Genomic DNA, 17,279 nt, shown 5'->3' with positions numbered 1-17,279 from the left:
TCTTACCCGCCTCATAGACCCACAGTGCTCCCCCTAGCTTGTTCATAAGTGCCCTCACATCTGAGCTGCTCCTGACCCTGAGAGCAGAAGCGAGCTGAGACTCACCCCTTAGGAGCTTTTTAGGGAGGATAGAGGTGCGTGCACACCTTGTCGAGAAAGTGCCACACGGGATTCTGCCTGTGTCCGCAGCCATAACAGTGAACTGGTATGAGGATGACAACACAATGGCAGCCATCACCTGGGCTCCTGCTGCATGTCAGACACCCCGCTAAGTGCTGTCCTCAGTTACTGGTCCCTCATAACAGCCCCACGGGTACCAGGGGTTTCCTTGTGTTACAGATGAAGACATGTAGATGCAGAGAGATGTTACAGAAAGTGCCAAAGCCAAGCATGAGGAGGCGGAGAGGCTGGGCTCCAGAGTATTCTGAGAAGCTGGCACAAGTACGGTTCGGCTGTGTCTTTGCCAACCACGTGCTACCTGCGTATTGCCCCGTGAATGTGCTGTCTCTTTTTGTGTATTCGTCGCATTTCATTTTCCTGAGCAGGTGTGGTCCTGGAGAATGGCAGGCGTGCTGAACGTTTGCCAGTGGATTGACACTTTAAGCAGTGCTCCAGAATGCCTTGTCTCATCCTTGCCGCGTCTTGTACACTCTTTTGCATATTCAAAAACGCTTGGGCTCATGGATCCGGTATATGTGTTGAGAGGTACTAAATATGTATTTTTAATTAAAAATTATAATGAAAAAAATTTTTAATTCTCTTCATTGGCATCTGTGTTCCCATTTGACTTTCACATTTGTGAGAAAATTCCATACTTTTAGTCCTTTTTTTTTTTCAGGTTTAAATATTCCATCATTTTGTTTGCCTGCCTGCTCACAAAGGAATGGGCTTTCTTATGGCTGGAGTGGAAAGTCAGGTTCAGAGCCGTGGACACAAGGACCCGTGTGGTGGTTGGGAGAGTGGGCCCTTTGCCCCAACACCTCCCTTTTGGAACTGGTTCCTGGTGTTCCCACCCACTGGCAAAGGGACTACCTGCGCATAGAGATGGTGGAAGACACTCGGCCCCACCTGTACGGGCTGAAGTCCATCAGTGAGACTGCAGTGCCACAGGGCCAAGCAGGGGCCCTACAGGTGCTCCTCCTGCCTTCCCTTTCAGAGAGCAGCGAGCTGGAGGCTGAGGAGGCAGGGGCGCCAGCAGCCCTAACCCCCACCCAGCCAGGGTGGCTGCTTGGGGTTTCCCTCAGGGATGGCAACTCCCTTCTGTTGCATGAGGCTCCTTCCTCCCTGCCATCATGTGGCAGTCCCTTCCTGAACTTGGGGATTTTGAATGGCAGACAATAGAGTGTTTCATTATGGGGTATGCATGCCTAGAAATAAGAAAAGTCAGACCAGGCGCAGTGGCTCACGCCTGTAATCCCAGCACTGTGGGAGGCCGAGGTGGGCAGATCACTTGAGGTCAGGAGCTCGAGACCAGCCTGACCAACATGGTGAAACCCTGTCTCTACTAAAAATATAAAAATTAGCCAGGGTGGTGGCACATACCTGTAATCTCAGCTACTTGGGAGACTGAGGCACAAGAATCACTTGAACCCGGGAGGCGGAGGTTGCAGCCAAGATCGCACCACCTCACTCCAGCCTGGGTGACACAGTGAGACCCTGTCTCAAAAAAAAAAAGAAAATAATAAAAGTAAATATCCTAGAGTTATTCCAGTCTGGGGAAATTCGGGGTGTGTCAGGAAATAGTGTACCACGGAGCCATCAGACACAGCCAGTGACAGCAGTGCTTTCCACCCTAGGAGCGGCATCACTGACGTATGGGTACGTGAGTGCCCAGCAAATAGTAGGGTCTTTGTGGAAGGGAAGGAGGAATAAATAGCTGCAGAGAAGGGTCAGTGTGGTGTGTGCTCGGGAGGTCTGCTCATTGCGATCCTGGCCTGCTACTTTCGCTGACACTCCTGGCAGTGTAGGTGCCTGTCGCTGCAGACACAGGCCTGGAGGGTCTGATGAGTGCATGTGAAATCCTGGTGATGAGACAGCAAGTAGGGTTTATTAATTAGCGATGTATATTGAATGCCTGCTCCATGCCCGGATCTGAGGCCATGATGGTGACTTTGTTTGTCCTTCCCAGGGAGATAAATACAGAGAGATGAGGAGGATGGTGAGATGAGCACCAGTGAGCGCTCCCATGGCCTGCGGGAGACAGGCCTTTAGACAGGCAAGGCACTGTCAGTCGCTGCACCACGTTATTCTAGTGCTGGTTACTGATCAAGGTGCTCCGCGAGCTTTCGGATCAACCCTCATTTTACTGTGGAGGGAAGGCCAGTGGTGTTTCCCCATGGGCCGTGTTGCCTGCAGTCTGCTCAGGGAGATGGGGATTTGCTAAGCTTTTGAAAAAGGTAATGGTTTTTGTTTTCTTTCTTTCTTTTTTTTTTTTTTTTTTTTTGAGACAGGGTCTCTCTCTGTTGCCCAGGCTGGAGTACGATGGCGCGATCTCGGCTCACTGCAACCTCCGACTCCAAGGTTCAAGCGATTCTCCTGCCTCAGCCTCCCCAGTGGCTGGGATCATAGGCATGCACCACCACACCCAACTAATTTTTTTGTATTTTTAGTAGAGACAGGGTTTCACCATTTTGGCCAGGCTGGACCTGAACTCCTGACCTCAAGTGATCTGCCCGCCTTGGCCTCCAAAAGTGCTGGGATTACAGGCATCAGCCACTGTGCCCGGCCTGGTTTTTGTTTTCTAAAGCTAAACTATTAGAGGTGAAAAGTTTCCTGGGTCAACTTCCTAAAGTCAGTTAGGACCTCAGGGAGCAGGGAGGAAACTACGTGACACCTGGCAACAACAGGAACCTGAAGGGACAGTTTTGGAGATGGGCTGGGATTTCGTGCAAGGGAAGTTGGTGCCCAAAAGGGACATGGAAGACTGGGGAAGCTGTCAAGAGTACATTTACTGCTTTTTCTCCATGGTGGTCAGGAATTTAGAATTTCTTCTTCCTTAAACATACACAGTTCTTAATGGTGAGATTATTTTCTGCCAGCAGGACACTCAGAAGAGAAAGGTCAATTGAGTATTTTTGCTTTGCTCAACACGTTTCTGCCAGCCTCAGCCGGAGAGCTCTATGCTCCTGCCCTGCCCAGATCCCTCTCTGCAGCTACGGGATCAGCTGACGGTGCCTGCTGCTGCTTGCACGCTGTCCCCCGCTATTGCCCCCCTTCCCGCCACCAGGCCTGCCCTGTGCCCTTGCTCTCCACAGTGTCGCCCTAACACCTCCTTCGCATCTCTGAATGGCTCTGAGTCCTTCTGCTCACAGCCATGGTGTAGCCTGTCTTCCTTGCCACGTGTACTTCCTGTCCTCACCTGAGCGCCTCCGTGTCCTGCAGGACCGAAAGAGACATGCTTAGGGAGGTCCTCCCTGACCTCCTCCCGTTTATTGCGATTGTCACTGTTGGTCATCATCTGCAACTTGGGTTTGTGTAAGTGACCATTGCACTGGTCTGTGAGGTTTAGGAGGCAGGGTAGGTTCTTCACACTTTCCCTCCGGCTGAGCATTAAACAACAAATGAACAAAAGAACCCTTCTTGAGAACTCTGAAGAAATGAAGAAAGAGGTACAGCCGGAGGTGGCATTTGTAGGTATTCTAGTGTGGATTCATGGCAGAGCCAAGGGACAGCGTTTCAGGAAGGATTGGAGAGCATCGTGATCTGTTAGAGTTCACTGAAAGTTTTTGCACCTTAAATGCCATTTGTTGCTAGGGAGGAGTCAGAAATGATCGGAGAAATCTCTGAAAAAGTAACTGAGTCCCCTTTCTCCTTCATCCGAGTACACCTCTGTTGAGCAGTGAGTACATTCTGATGCCCTTCCTGGAAGGGGACATTAGCAGCGCCTGTCCTCTGCCTGTCTTGGCTGGTGTGCTGTGACCCTGGGTGGGGCCAGACCAGCGGCATCTGATGCCCTCACCTGGCTGCCAGGAAAGGTCACTGTCCTTCCATATCCCACACCCCCAGTTCCATGATCCTCGGCCAGCAGTCAGTGTCATGTCTGAGCCTCCGTATGACAAAAGGAATGGGTGTCAGCTGAAGCAGCTAGCTGATGGCATTTGTGCGTGAGTCTCTTCTGACTTAAATTTGACCCTGTCTGAAATCGATTTGTACCCAAAAGTCTGTCCCACTCTCATGAGCCACTCTCAGGGCTTTCTCTGACCACTGTGCCTAAGATACTGGCCCCAGTGAATTCATGTGGGCCCACCCTAAGTCAACTCTGACAGCCCCCAGAAAATCGAGGTTACATCATGTTGGTCTGTGAGGCCTAATGGATGTGGCCTCCCAGGTTTCTCATTATTACTCCTGTAGTAAATATTTTAAGCCCAGATTCTCCAGGCTTAGGAAACATGCATGCCACCCAGCTATGAATTATGTCTGCTGATCCACCGCCACCACCACCCTCACTCCCACACCCAAACCCCTTGGTCACTGTGTTCTTTTCAGCTCACCTATATATACCATGTTTTCAGATGGGAATCAACAGTTTGGCTCGTTTAAGGGGATGGTTTGGGAGAGGAGCAGTGAGGCTAGGGGAAGGGTGGTTTTATTTTTTTAGGGCTCTTAACTGAAGAGACTGAAAGTCAACTCAAAAATAACTGAAGGGGAAGAAAAGAAAACGAAAAGTTGGCTCAGATGATTGGGAAGTACGGTTGGATCCAGGGGTGCAACTCTTGGATGGGGCCTGTCTCTCTGAGCCTCTCCCTGCTCACCTCTGCCCTTCACTCCTTTCATGAACCCTGTGCAGCGTGGGCAGATGCTGCTGCAGCCCTGGCCGTGTCCTCCTAGGGACGGTATTTCCCCCATGACTGTAGCAAGGGTCCCGGGAGTGCCCTGACCACACAGATGAGTCATGGGCCTTCCCCCATGGCCAGAAAAGGCAGGGGAAGGCTTGGGGTGAGATGGGGCCCTTCACAGAGAGGAATTTTGTTTGACTAAGAGAAGGGACGAAGGGTTCTGAACAGATTTAAGACAACAGAACCACTACATTAATCTCATGTGGCCACCCTTTCAAAAAATCCTTAAGTTGAGTAAATTTGAATGTTTTCCCTTTACCTATTGAAATATTATGCTGATAAATTTGTGCCCTTCATACTCTGAATAATGGAAGCTAATCTTAGCAGCATAACTAAAAAAGTAGATGCAAATTAAATGAATATACAGCAACACAAAAACTCGTAGAAGCTGAGCTAAACATTAGTTATATTCTAACTCTTATATGGAAATATACTTTGGTCACTTTATACCATAATCAGATCTTATCAGATCTCCATAGTATTTAATAAAAGCTTTTTGTAATATTTAGCTGACTTTAATAATAGGTTCTGATTCTAGTGGGGGAAACCCCCACAGATCAATAATCTTGATTCTTAGCAAAAATAGCATTTTCAATAAAAGGAAGTTTTCTGATTAAATACGGTTTGTGTTACACATCTGATCAGTAGCAAAAATTAAATGATTTTGCCATACAGCTCCCAAAACTTGAGTACAACCCTGTCTAAACGAATTGGCTTGAATATGTTTCTGAAGTACCAAGTTTGTTTGATGCTTTATCTTAAATCTCCAGAACTCCAGCTGGAAGATGACAGCCAGAGCATGTTTTAAAGTCATCTGTTATAACATCTCTTCATCTGAAAAGGGATATAAAAGATTTTGACTTTGAATTTACTGACATTAATAATGTATGACATATTCAGGCTTTTATTAGAACCCAATCTTTAATGTCTGTAATTTTATTCAGGAAAGTTAAAATGTGCTTATTATCAATAAAAATAAAACTTATGATCAGAGATCCAATAGCTTGATGCTGCAAAATCACCACCAAAGCAGAAAATATAGTTTACCTTTAAATCCAAGTCAGCTATTTGCCACTTAAAATTATACTATCTGTCTGCTCACCGAGTAACAAATATTATTACCTACAGTACACATGTTATTTTATTATTATGAAATGCAGATAAAGTCATGGTACAGTTGGTGGCTGGTCTTTAATGTGGCATCTGTGAGGTGGCTTGGTTAAGGAGCTTGTTCACACTCCTTGCTGTCCATCTTGGGCAGCTCTGTGCTCAGGAGCTCTGTGTCCTTGCCCTCCAACCTGGCTGCTGTCTGGCCTGGGAGACCTCAGGCAAATGCTCAGCCTCTCCAAGCCTCTGTCACATGTCTTATCTGTGGAGCACACTGTCAAGCGCCTGTGCAGAGCAAACAGAACATGGCAGCTGCTGGAGGTGCTGGCGGTATGGGGTCTTCTGCCCCGCCCAGTCCCCTGGGCCGCACACACATGGAATCCCAGGACTCATTTCCCACAGCAGCAGCCTGAGAACAACTGGCCAAGCTGCCTCAGATCGTGTTCCCCCCATTCATATATTGAAATCCTAACCCTTAATGTGATGGTATTGGGAGGTGATTATGTCATGAGAGTGATGCCCTCATGAATGGGATTCGTGCCCTTATAAAAGAGACCTCAGAGAGCACCCTCACTGCTTCTGCCATGTGAGGACACAGCAAGGAGGCACCATCTGTGAGCTAGGAAATGGGCCCTCACCAGACACCGAATCTCCTGGGGCCTTGACATGGGGCTTCCAGCCTCCAGAACTGTGAGAAATGTCTGTAATTTTACTTTATAAGTCAATTGGTTTACGGTATTTTGTTATAGGCGCCTGAACCAATTAAGATACCATCAGATCTCTAAGGTTTCTTCTAGAACTTAAACACCATAATTTTATGATGATAGATTTAAAGAGCTTGAGATGCTCTTCAATGTAAGAGTTAAAATCCTGCTCACTGCTGAGCATGTCTCATGAAACAGCATCTTGCTTTTTTTTTTTACAGTTACTTTCATTTTTTCATTCTTTTTCATTCTAAGATATAGCAGTTTATACATTATTGAACAAGCTGTAGATAAAGTCATTACTTTGCGAGAAAATGCTGCTTCATCTAATATACAGCATGCCAGCCATTGGAAGGGTTTTGTAACCGTCACATTCTAGATATGATCATCGCAATATGATTTATCCAAAGCATGCTGCTGTGACACCTCCAACCAAAATGCTCAAAACCAGGTAAATTCTGTGCAGTAGGATTTTATGATTAACTTGATAATTGAAAGAAAAACACATCATTTCATCTGTTGTCCCAAGTCTTGCTAAAACACATGACCGCACACCATGCCTCGGTTAGGGCAGGATGGGAGGCATTGGAACTGTCTGGGTGTTCTGCATGGTTGAGGACCCACCTACCTCACGTCTCCCTGAAGGATCCACCTGGCCTGCAGCCTGCTTTGGAGTTCACTGTTGACCCCAAGGTGAGCAGGCTCCAGGGACATGCTGGCGAATGTGCTCTTCCAAAATGTGACATAGAAAGACTGGTGAGCAGGGGCCCTGGATGATGGGGACTTCCAGTCTGCCATGTTCTGGTTGGCTATGGTTTCATTATGGTAGCTAAAGACAGCCCGAGTCTGAGAAGTGGGTATGAGGATTTGTCTGTCTTGTTGAGAAAATATGTAAAATTCTATGAGAAAAGAATCATGTTACCCTGTTAAAATAAACACACATTGGAGTTCAAATTGTGCTTCTGTTACAACTGGAAGCAGTAGGTGGTTTTACTTTAATGAAAGATGAGGCAATGAAGCGGAGATGTGTAGAAAAACTACATACAGAGAATGAAAGGAAACTGGGATCTGGGTGCCGCCTCTTTACCTACAAGGTAATGAGTTTGCCTTCGAATTAGAGAGAGGCAGTCGCTTAGAGCCTGGACCACTCAGGGACTTGCCCTCAGTCAGGACGCACAGCTGCAGCGCTCCCGTCTCCCAGACACACACAAATCCCTGTTTGTTCTGCAGCAGAAACCTTCCCTTTGAGATGTCCCGGCTGCCACCTGGCTGGGTCACAGCTCCAGGTGAAGTCCAGGCAAGAGGAGAAGGACGAGGGATCGCTGAGTCCCCTAAGCCTGCCCCCATGTAAAGGCTCTCCTGACTCTAGGGTTGCAGTTTACTTAATTATCCTCACATAGAAAGGCCACCTGCACTCTTGGTGCATTTTTCTCTTCCCACTCCCCCTCCTACCACTGAGACACCTTGCACAGGCACCCTTCCCCTCCTTCCCCCGGCCACAGCTTTTTTGCTCTGATATCCTTAGCAGTCAGGAGGGCTAAGCACATTAAATCTTCATATGCCAGCATTCAGGGTCTCCCATCCCTTCTGTTCTAGATGACCCTGGCTCTGGCCATTGGGCAGGATCAGGGTGCAGAGAAGAAAAGGGACCTGCTTTTTCAGCAACCCAGCAATTTGGTCCCATTGATGTCTTTCCCACACAGTACCCCTCCAGCCTGCCGAGACCTATTAACTGCTGTTCTGGGGCCCTGGCCTGTCACTGGTATTACATTTCTTATCCAAAATCTTCATTATCTGAACCTCAGCCCCTCTTCCATCTGGAGACACAGGGACCTCTTCATTCTGTAGAGAAAGAGAAAAGGTTTCTCTCTGCTTGGGCATGCAAGCGGGCAGGGAAGGAGTGGAGTAGATTCTTGGCACCCCAATTCAGAGTCCTAGTTTCGTTTCCTATAGAAATCATATTACAGATGATAATGCTTTCCATAAAAACCATGCTGGACACCAGCGGCTATCAGAACTATGCTTCTTGACTATTATGGATTGAATGGGGATTTACTAGGTGTACAGTCTGTGCCACATCACTGGCTGGGTATGTTGGGCCAATTCCTTGACCTCTTGTAGCCTCAGTTTCCTAATTTCCACAAATTAAGAAGTTGCCCACTTTGTCACAGGACTGTTGTGAGGGTTTAGGTGTCAGTAAAGTCAGGTCCCTCTCCATCCCGAGACACCTGCCTCTTGAATTTCACTGCACCAGCAGCTACATACAACATTGCTCCCATGGAAGAGCGTTTGCTTCGCAGGTGCCAAAGTCTGGCAGGCAGGCTTTCTATTTTGGTGGCCATCCGACACTGGTAGGATCATGGCCAAGTGTTTTTAAAGAGGACTCTGGTCCTCTTTTGGTAAGGTATCGTTCAGAGCAACAAGAAAGCCACAGCTTAGTTAATAAGAGTAATCATTGTTATCCACAGAGCACTTCCTGTGCTTTATAGCATCAGCTGAACGCTGGTGCCTGTCATGGGCCAGATTGCATCTTCCTGAAATTCATTAAGAAGTCCCAATCTGCAGGACCTCAGAATGGGACTGTGTTTGGAGATAGAGCCTTTACAGAGGTGATTAAGTTAAAATGAAGTCACTGGGGTGGGCCCTCATCCAGTCTACCTGGTGTTCTTATAAGAAAAGGAGACTGGAGCACAGACACACTCAGAGGGAAGACCATGTGAAGACACACAGGAAGAAGACAGCATCTGCAAGTCCGGGAGAGAGGCCTTGCAAGGAACCAACCCTGCCCACACCTTGATTTGGACTTCCAGCCTCTAGAACTGTGAGGAAATAAATGTCTGTTGTTTCAGCCACCCAGTCTATGATACTTATCATGGTAGCCTGAGCAGACTAATATGTTCACATTTGGGGGGTAAGAAAACCAGTACACAGAGAGACATTTAATAAGTGATTTGACCAAGAGCATGCAGCTCTCTCTCAGTCTGCACTGACCCTCTGAGTTGCGCCAAAGACTATTTAGATCACATTCGAGCAAAACAGGTAAAATTTCCGCTGCATGCTTGCTATGTACAATGTTCCAGTCTTGATGGAGAAGTCTAAGCTCTGTGCAGGCAGAAAGCATGCCTGTCTGCTCATTTCACCCCTCACCAAAGTCTAGGTTGGTGCCTGGTATGTCTCAGGAACTCAGTGGCTGTATTAATTAAATTACTATATCTTGTTTTGAAGGAAGTCACTAAAGTAGAATATTCATACATCAGTTATAAAGTGTCTTTATAACATACTGTGATGGCCACTATCTAATGTCTTTTCTGCTGATCTTGTCACCTTTATCTTTGTGGCCTGATGAATATTCCGAAACCTGCTCTTCCACAGGCGTTTTTTCTCAAGTAGCTTTTGTAATTTACATGTTTGCAAAGGTCTATTAAAAGTTTATTCTTCAATGTTATTTCTTGGCATCATTGTTGCCAATAAAAGTTGGCCTCAGCGTAGCCCTGTCGGCCCTGGCTTGCTAGCTGTTTTGATAAGGCCGTAAGGCCTTCCTGGTTGAGCTTTGGGCACCACTGCCTTCTGGACAAAAACGTTTGCTTTCATGGATGGCCTGCCTTCTGGATTGTGGAGCTGTGGTTGTATCATGGTGCTCTCATTGTGTAGTTGAACCATCCTGCATTTGAAATCCTATGAAAGGATGAGTTCTCAGATTTAGAGGTTTGTGTTTTTATATAAGTTAACACAAAGTAGAAATCTAAGCGTTTCACCTGTTCTAATATTCTGGCTTACTCTTGTGTTTCCCATGCACGTGCATAAAATGTGGTACAAAGAGAAATGGCGGAGGCCATTAGCATAAATGAATCAGTGTATTTGCTCTGAAACATACGTGGCCTCACACGCCTCCTGGCGCTGCGTGGGTGCATGTCCCAGGGCAGTGGCAGTGGGAGGGGGGCAGCAGCCCAGCTCTCCACCACTGAGGACAATCAGCCTTTTTACCCTCTTGACCTCCTGCCCACTCAGCAAGGCCATAGAAGCACAAGTAATTGTTAGGACTGATCGCCCTTTACTCTAGTTTAAGGAAGAAAAGGAGAAAGGGGTACAAGCTACCCATGGAAGTGCTTGGGGGAAGTCATTTTGAGGAGTCTACAAATGACTAAACCTCCACACTGATGAAGGTAGAGGTTGAAGCAGAGCTGTGTGGTGGGAGCACTCATCTCTCAGGACAGCTGAGGAAGGCCAGTCTGCTTGTGTGGGGTGTGTCCCCAGCTCCGGGGCTGACATGCTTTCCTCTCCTAGAATGTTCCGGAATTCCGTGCGTTTTAACACAGTTAAAACATTTTTACCTTAGGGCTTTTCTAGCATTTTTCCTCATGCACAGGAAGAAATGTTTCTCAATCTGATTCAATACTCACATCTGTGACTGAAGAAACAGTACTTACTGTAATTGTGTTTGATGCACTGAAATTTTCTACTTTATTCCCTTAAATTCAGCACATACCTATAGGCTGGTTGCAACCCATTAAAGTGATTTTTTATGATCCACTAGTGGGCTTTGAATCACAGTATGAAAAATTTTGCCTTCGATTGAAGGTATCAGCTAAGTTTTCCTAATGCACTCATCACAATCTTGTGGGAAATTAGTCTGCTGTTTTGAAAGAAGAGAAGGATTGTAAGAAGAGAAGAAAGGTGAAGATGATGGGTTTTGCCCAGTAGGGCTGTTATGCTGCCCAGGGGTGAGGGTGGCAGCAGTGAGTGTCCCAGGAATAGAGGCGGCAGCGGCAAGGCAGCTGGGGACAGGGCAGGTTATACAGGCTGCGCTCCCTAAGGCTGGATGGTCTTAGAGTTCTAATGGGTCTTTCAATTCATTTAGTCTGGCTTCCCACCCATTCTAGGAATGAAAAAGGTATTTTCTCTGCATTTATACTTTATTTTTCTGAGAGGCGCAGGGCTGCTCTAAAAATGGTTATTTCAGAAGGAAACCACCTACTCTTCTTGTTATCTTTTGTGTCACTGGTACTCCCGCATTTTTTGGTTTTAGAGACGGCCTCACTGTGTTGCACAGGCTGGAGTGCAGTGGAGCGATCATGGCTCACTGCAGTCTCAACTCTGGCTCAAGCCATCCTCCCACCTCAGCCTCTGCAGTAGCTGGGGCCACAGATGTGCACCACAGGTGGCTAATTTTTTTTTTTTTTTTAATTTTTTGCAGACACAGGGTCTCGCTATGTTGCCTAGGCTGGTCTCAGACTCCTGGCCTCAAGCAATCCTCCCGCCTGGGCCTCTCAAAGCCTGGGATTCCAGGCGTGAGCCACTGTGCTGGCCCTGTGACATGTTTTTATGGATAAAAGAGATCAATTTAATTCTCAACTTTAAGTAACTTCACAACTACAGGAGGCAGCTGCCAGCAACCTTATTTTTCTCATGGTAATTACAGTTTGTAAGCACTGTCCATGTGTCCCCTTGTATTTAACCGCCAGAGAAACTGCGTAGACATCCCAGTAGGCTAGGGAGTGGGGTGGTGCCCAAGTGCCCCGCGCCACTGAGCCTTGCTATGTTTCCACAGGCCTCGGCAAGACGCGCAGGAAGACCAGCGCGCGGGACGCGTCCCCCACGCCCAGCACGGACGCCGAATACCCCGCCAATGGCAGCGGCGCCGACCGCATCTACGACCTCAACATCCCGGCCTTCGTCAAGTTCGCCTATGTGGCGGAGCGGGAGGATGAGTTGTCCCTGGTGAAGGGGTCGCGCGTCACTGTCATGGAGAAGTGCAGCGATGGTTGGTGGCGGGGCAGCTACAACGGGCAGATCGGCTGGTTCCCCTCCAACTACGTCTTGGAGGAGGTGGATGAGGCGGCTGCGGAGTCCCCAAGCTTCCTGAGCCTGCGCAAGGGCGCCTCGCTGAGCAATGGCCAGGGCTCCCGCGTGCTGCATGTGGTCCAGACGCTGTACCCCTTCAGCTCAGTCACCGAGGAGGAGCTCAACTTCGAGAAGGGGGAGACCATGGAGGTGATTGAGAAGCCCGAGAACGATCCCGAGTGGTGGAAATGCAAAAATGCCCGGGGCCAGGTGGGCCTTGTCCCCAAAAACTACGTGGTGGTCCTCAGTGATGGGCCTGCCCTGCACCCTGCGCACGCCCCACAGATAAGCTACACCGGGCCCTCGTCCAGCGGGCGCTTCGCGGGAAGAGAGTGGTACTACGGGAACGTGACGCGGCACCAGGCCGAGTGCGCCCTCAACGAGCGGGGCGTGGAGGGCGACTTCCTCATTAGGGACAGCGAGTCCTCGGTAAGTGCGCTGCTCCCGCAGCTCTGGCTGCAGGCAGTAAATGCGCCTTGCGCGGTGGGTCTGTGTGCCACGCCCTTTTCACATTGTGCGAATACACTAGAAAGAGCGGGAGACGCAGATGAATGCCATTTAGTATAACGTTTGCTACTCCGTGATTTCCTTGCATCTGTTTTGGGGATAGTGGGTGTCCATTTCTGGAGGTGGGAGATTAACTAAAAAAATGTTTTTAGCCCACAAAGGTGGTTCTGCTTCTCTCCCAAGATTCCCCCTCTTGTATTTTACAGGCTCAAACATCATTTTCTTTCCTGGTTGCCATTCTGTGTACGTAGAAGGCCCGAGTGATTTACTTTGTTTCTACTCGGTCTGCGTCCCAGTAAAAGCAATCTTTGCAAGACTGGTGGCTGGTTTCTGACACCGCCTTTTGTTGTTTGCTTGCTTGCTCTTTGTAAACCATGTAATCCCAAGGTCATTGCCACGGCAGGCAGCGCCACTGAGTTCATTTCTCAAAAGCTTTTAAAGCACTTACGAGATGAATTGAAAACAGGGGTTCTTGGGAGAGATGAGTTTTGTTTGTGTGCAGTGAGTCGGAGATATGAGGCCACTCGACTGGGGCAGCAGACCCAGTTCCAGAGGTGGGCAGGCTGGGGGCGGTGAGTTTCGGGCATGAGGTGGAGCCTGCATCCCAGAAGGCAGGCTTTTCGTGTGTGAAGGAAATACTCGACCAGTTTTGTAAATGTCTTTCCGAATACACCTACAATCGAGAGACTTCCAAAACAAGCATTTAGGAGATAGAGTTTGGTGTATTTGAATTGTATTGGTTCTAGTAGGCTTCAATTTCATTTTTAAATGCACGCTATAAGACTAGTAACTATGTACTACCTGCTGCCACTGCTGTCCTCTGAAAAGATTACTAGCACAATGAGTAAGTGCTCATTCAAGGGTCCTGTTGACTGATCAGAGAGGCATTCAAAGCCCTCCAGAGAGAGGCAACTGGGATCTGCTCCTCTTTGAGGACGGAGCATCGTGGTGGTGGAAACTGGACTCCTTTATGGTGTCATCAATTTTGCGGAGCCTTAGATGTGCTTGGACGGGAATGCCAGCCTGAAAGCTAACTTCATGTGAAATCTGAACTCTGAGATTTTCTTATCAAGTCACCAGAGTTTATCATTCTTGGCAAGACATCACATTGAATTGTTCTCACATGACGAGAGCTCTGTGCACCACTTCCTTTAGATCGTGTTTGAAGCCTTAAGCAAATTAAGGACAGCAGCGCTTTCAACGCAGTCGAGCAGAAACTTAGAGAAAGCGCTGGAAAACCAATTACAATATTAAGTGCTTGGTCCAGAGTCCTTAAGGGCTAAGTATAATGAACAAAATATGATCTTAGCTTAAAATATTTTGAGTTTGAGGAGACTTCTCAGAAGGAAGTCCTGCAGTGTGGAGACATTGGTGCCAGTCATTATTCTTTCTGCCTAAGATTTGGGGAAAAGAGGAAAGACTTTAGAGGGTAGATGAAAAAGGTGTTCTCCGGGATTGCTGGCCTTAGGGAGGACCTATGGCTTTTCTGTGGAACATGCACAGGTGGTCATTGCTGTCTGAATTCAGGGACTAGATCCCTTTGGATAAGGAGGGATGCATGCATTGTCTGGGTTTCATCTCAGAACTCTGCACCCCACTGTGTCAGTTGTCTTGTATTGGTAGAGAATTAGCTAACTTTTTCTAAAGAACTAAAGCACTAATTGTTTGTATTTCCTTTTAACAGTTTTTTAATGGAGGCCTTTCAGGGTTTTTTGCATTCTCTCCTAACTTAGAAGTCAAGGAACAACATATATGATTCTAGGAATATAGGGTGGAAAGAGCTTTACTGGGACTTGCATCGGCTCTGCACACATAGCAGCACCGTCTTGGTCTGAGGCTCCACGTGGCCTGATGCTGTACGGGGCAGCTTGTCCTGATGGATGCCGTGACATGGGCCATTTTCAGCTGTTAGTGTGCATTCCTTGTTCCACAGGGATTCTACAGGAGCCCTGAGGTGTGTGGCTTCTTTTCTCCTGACAGCAGAACCATGCCAGGTTGGCTGCATTTCCTGTTCATAACCAAGGTGTTCTCAGCTGTCATCTGTGACTGCCGGGAACCTGTCCTCGTGGACAAGTGGACAAGTCCTTTGCTTGTTTTTTTTTCCCACCATCCACTGCCTCCCCCCATCCCCATGTGTTTTCCTGCTCGTTTTGGCATTTCTCAGGTTAGAGCTGGCTTTCACAGCCACTACCAGGCCACCAAGAGCCCTTAGGTTCATGATCTGACATAATTCCTTTGCAGCATGCCAGGATGGTAAGGTTTCTGAGGGGTTCAGCCTCCCTGCAGGACTCAGAGGCAGGCATCTTCATTTAATTTCCTTTTTTCTTGCAATCTTTGGGCCTGGGCCTTTAATTAAGGTTACCACATGAGGCCTGGCTTCTGGATAAGCACAGCTGTTTTTTTTTTGGAATGGATCTTCAATAAAATATCCTGAGTGATTGCAGTGTAAATGAGCTAGGCCCTTGCTTGACAATATTGAGAGGTGCGTATTTCAGGGAAGACAAACATTGCCACATCCTACGCTATCCACTATCAGTAAGTGCTGGGTATTTCAGAAGTTTCTGTTGGATATGTTAGATGAATCAGTGAACCAACAAGCGAATGAAGCTGTTGGACCCTCTTTCCTGTCCTGAACTTCAGTACCTACTGCTTGTCCTTCCATTTCTTCCTCCTCCCTTGCTCTCCTCTCTCATCTGCAATTGTCATTTATCCTTAGCAGCTAAAGGTGATGCATTGTTGTTGCCTATTCTCCATATTTCGTTATCATACCTTCACCTGTGAGCCATACCCGCTTAAATCCAGAAAACTCAGATATCCTACTCACCCTATGTGTGTCCATCATAAATCCTTTTATATTACATTTTGTCCACATTGATTCTATGGATGTGGCTGGAAAGCTGTACTTAAAATGAACAGTAACCCTTTACTGGGTTTCTGGTAAACTGTACAAGTTGTCAATATTTTATTTTCTTAATTGCTGCATCTCCCATCCTTGTAAAGGTTGTTCAGAAAGTGACAGATCACAACTAGGATATGGTTGGAAAAGGTGCAGAGCTGGCCTGGGTGACTTGCTGGATAGCATCAGCCACAAGTCTGGGTGGCCATTTTCCTCTGTAAGATTTTAGATCCCAAAGAGATCATGTATTTATTATGTCTTGCAATAGTATTAGATACTAATATTTTTTGTCATACAGTACTTTTTTTCCAATAGAGAAAAATTGTCTTGCTAAGGATAATTTAATGCACATATTGGCCATACTAAAAGTCACTGGATGTTTCATTTCTCTTTTTAAAAATATATGAAAAGTTTTTGGCCAGGAAATAAAATAGTTAGAATAGTTCCTTTCTGTATTTTTAAGTTATTATATTTCTTACAGAAATTATAACTTTTACCCAAAACTCTATTTTCAGGCAATTCCATCATTCCATTTCTCTAAATAATGATTCTCTAACTGTATGTAGTGTGTATCAGAATTGCCTTGAGGCTTGTTAAAACAGAAATTGCTGGGTCCTACCTGCAATGGTACTGATTCAGGAGGTCTGGGGCCCAAGAATTTGCATTTCCATTAATAGCACGTTTCTTGGTGGTGATGCTGCTGCTTTTGGGACCACACTTTGAAAACCCTTGATCCCTATGATGCATTCTTAGTGGTTTTATACGTTCTTGCAGCTGTTATTAAAACCATTTCTGCATAATACTTTCCAAGATGTATTTGAATTGTATTGGTTCTAGTAGGCTTCAATTTCATTTTTAAATGCACGCTATAAGACTAGTAAGTATGTACTACCTGCTGCCACTGCTGTCCTCTGAAAAGATTACTGGCACAATGAGTAAGTGCTCATTCAAGGGTCCTGTTGACTGATCAGAGAGGCATTCAAAGCCCTCCAGAGAGAGGCAACTGGGATCTGCTCTTCTCTGAGGACAGAGCATCGTGGTGGTGGAAATTGGACTCCTTTATGGTGTCCAAGAATTATAAAAATATTGTCATAAAGCTGAACTTCATTTAGAACTGTAGCTTTTGTTGAGTGTAATTTATCTCTTGAAGTGTATTTCTGTTGAGTTTTTTTTTTGTGGTTTTTTTTGTTTGTTTGTTTTTTACTGTTTAGAGTTTGAAAATAAACTTGCTGTATTTGCTATGTTTCTGCTGATGAATTGGAAGGAAGTAGATTGTCAGAGCAAAGTGAAAACTGCTTCCAGGGTTTCATGGTTAGGCTCCGCGATCCATGGTGTTTCTTCATAAATGAGTTAATGTTAAGATGACTTAACCTTAGGTTGCTGTGAGCA

General features: G+C 46.7%; 1 protein-coding gene across 5 annotated transcripts in view; it reads left to right on the top strand.

Moving 5' to 3' along the window:
• NCK2 (NCK adaptor protein 2) overlaps positions 1–17,279 on the top strand; it is a 152,128-nt gene that overhangs the window by 125,633 nt on the left and 9,216 nt on the right. For all 5 annotated transcript variants that reach the window (XM_030827358.1, XM_030827360.1, XM_030827356.1 and 2 more), the window contains one exon: positions 12,195–12,916. In XM_030827358.1, coding sequence (XP_030683218.1) covers positions 12,195–12,916 — 722 coding nt within the window. The remainder of the gene's footprint in view (positions 1–12,194; positions 12,917–17,279) is intronic.

Source organism: Nomascus leucogenys, chromosome 14, assembly GCF_006542625.1.
Source record: "Nomascus leucogenys isolate Asia chromosome 14, Asia_NLE_v1, whole genome shotgun sequence".
Classification (NCBI taxonomy): Eukaryota; Metazoa; Chordata; class Mammalia; order Primates; family Hylobatidae; genus Nomascus; species Nomascus leucogenys.
Note: the sequence above shows the minus strand (reverse complement) of the source record. Positions and strands in the feature narration are given on the sequence as shown.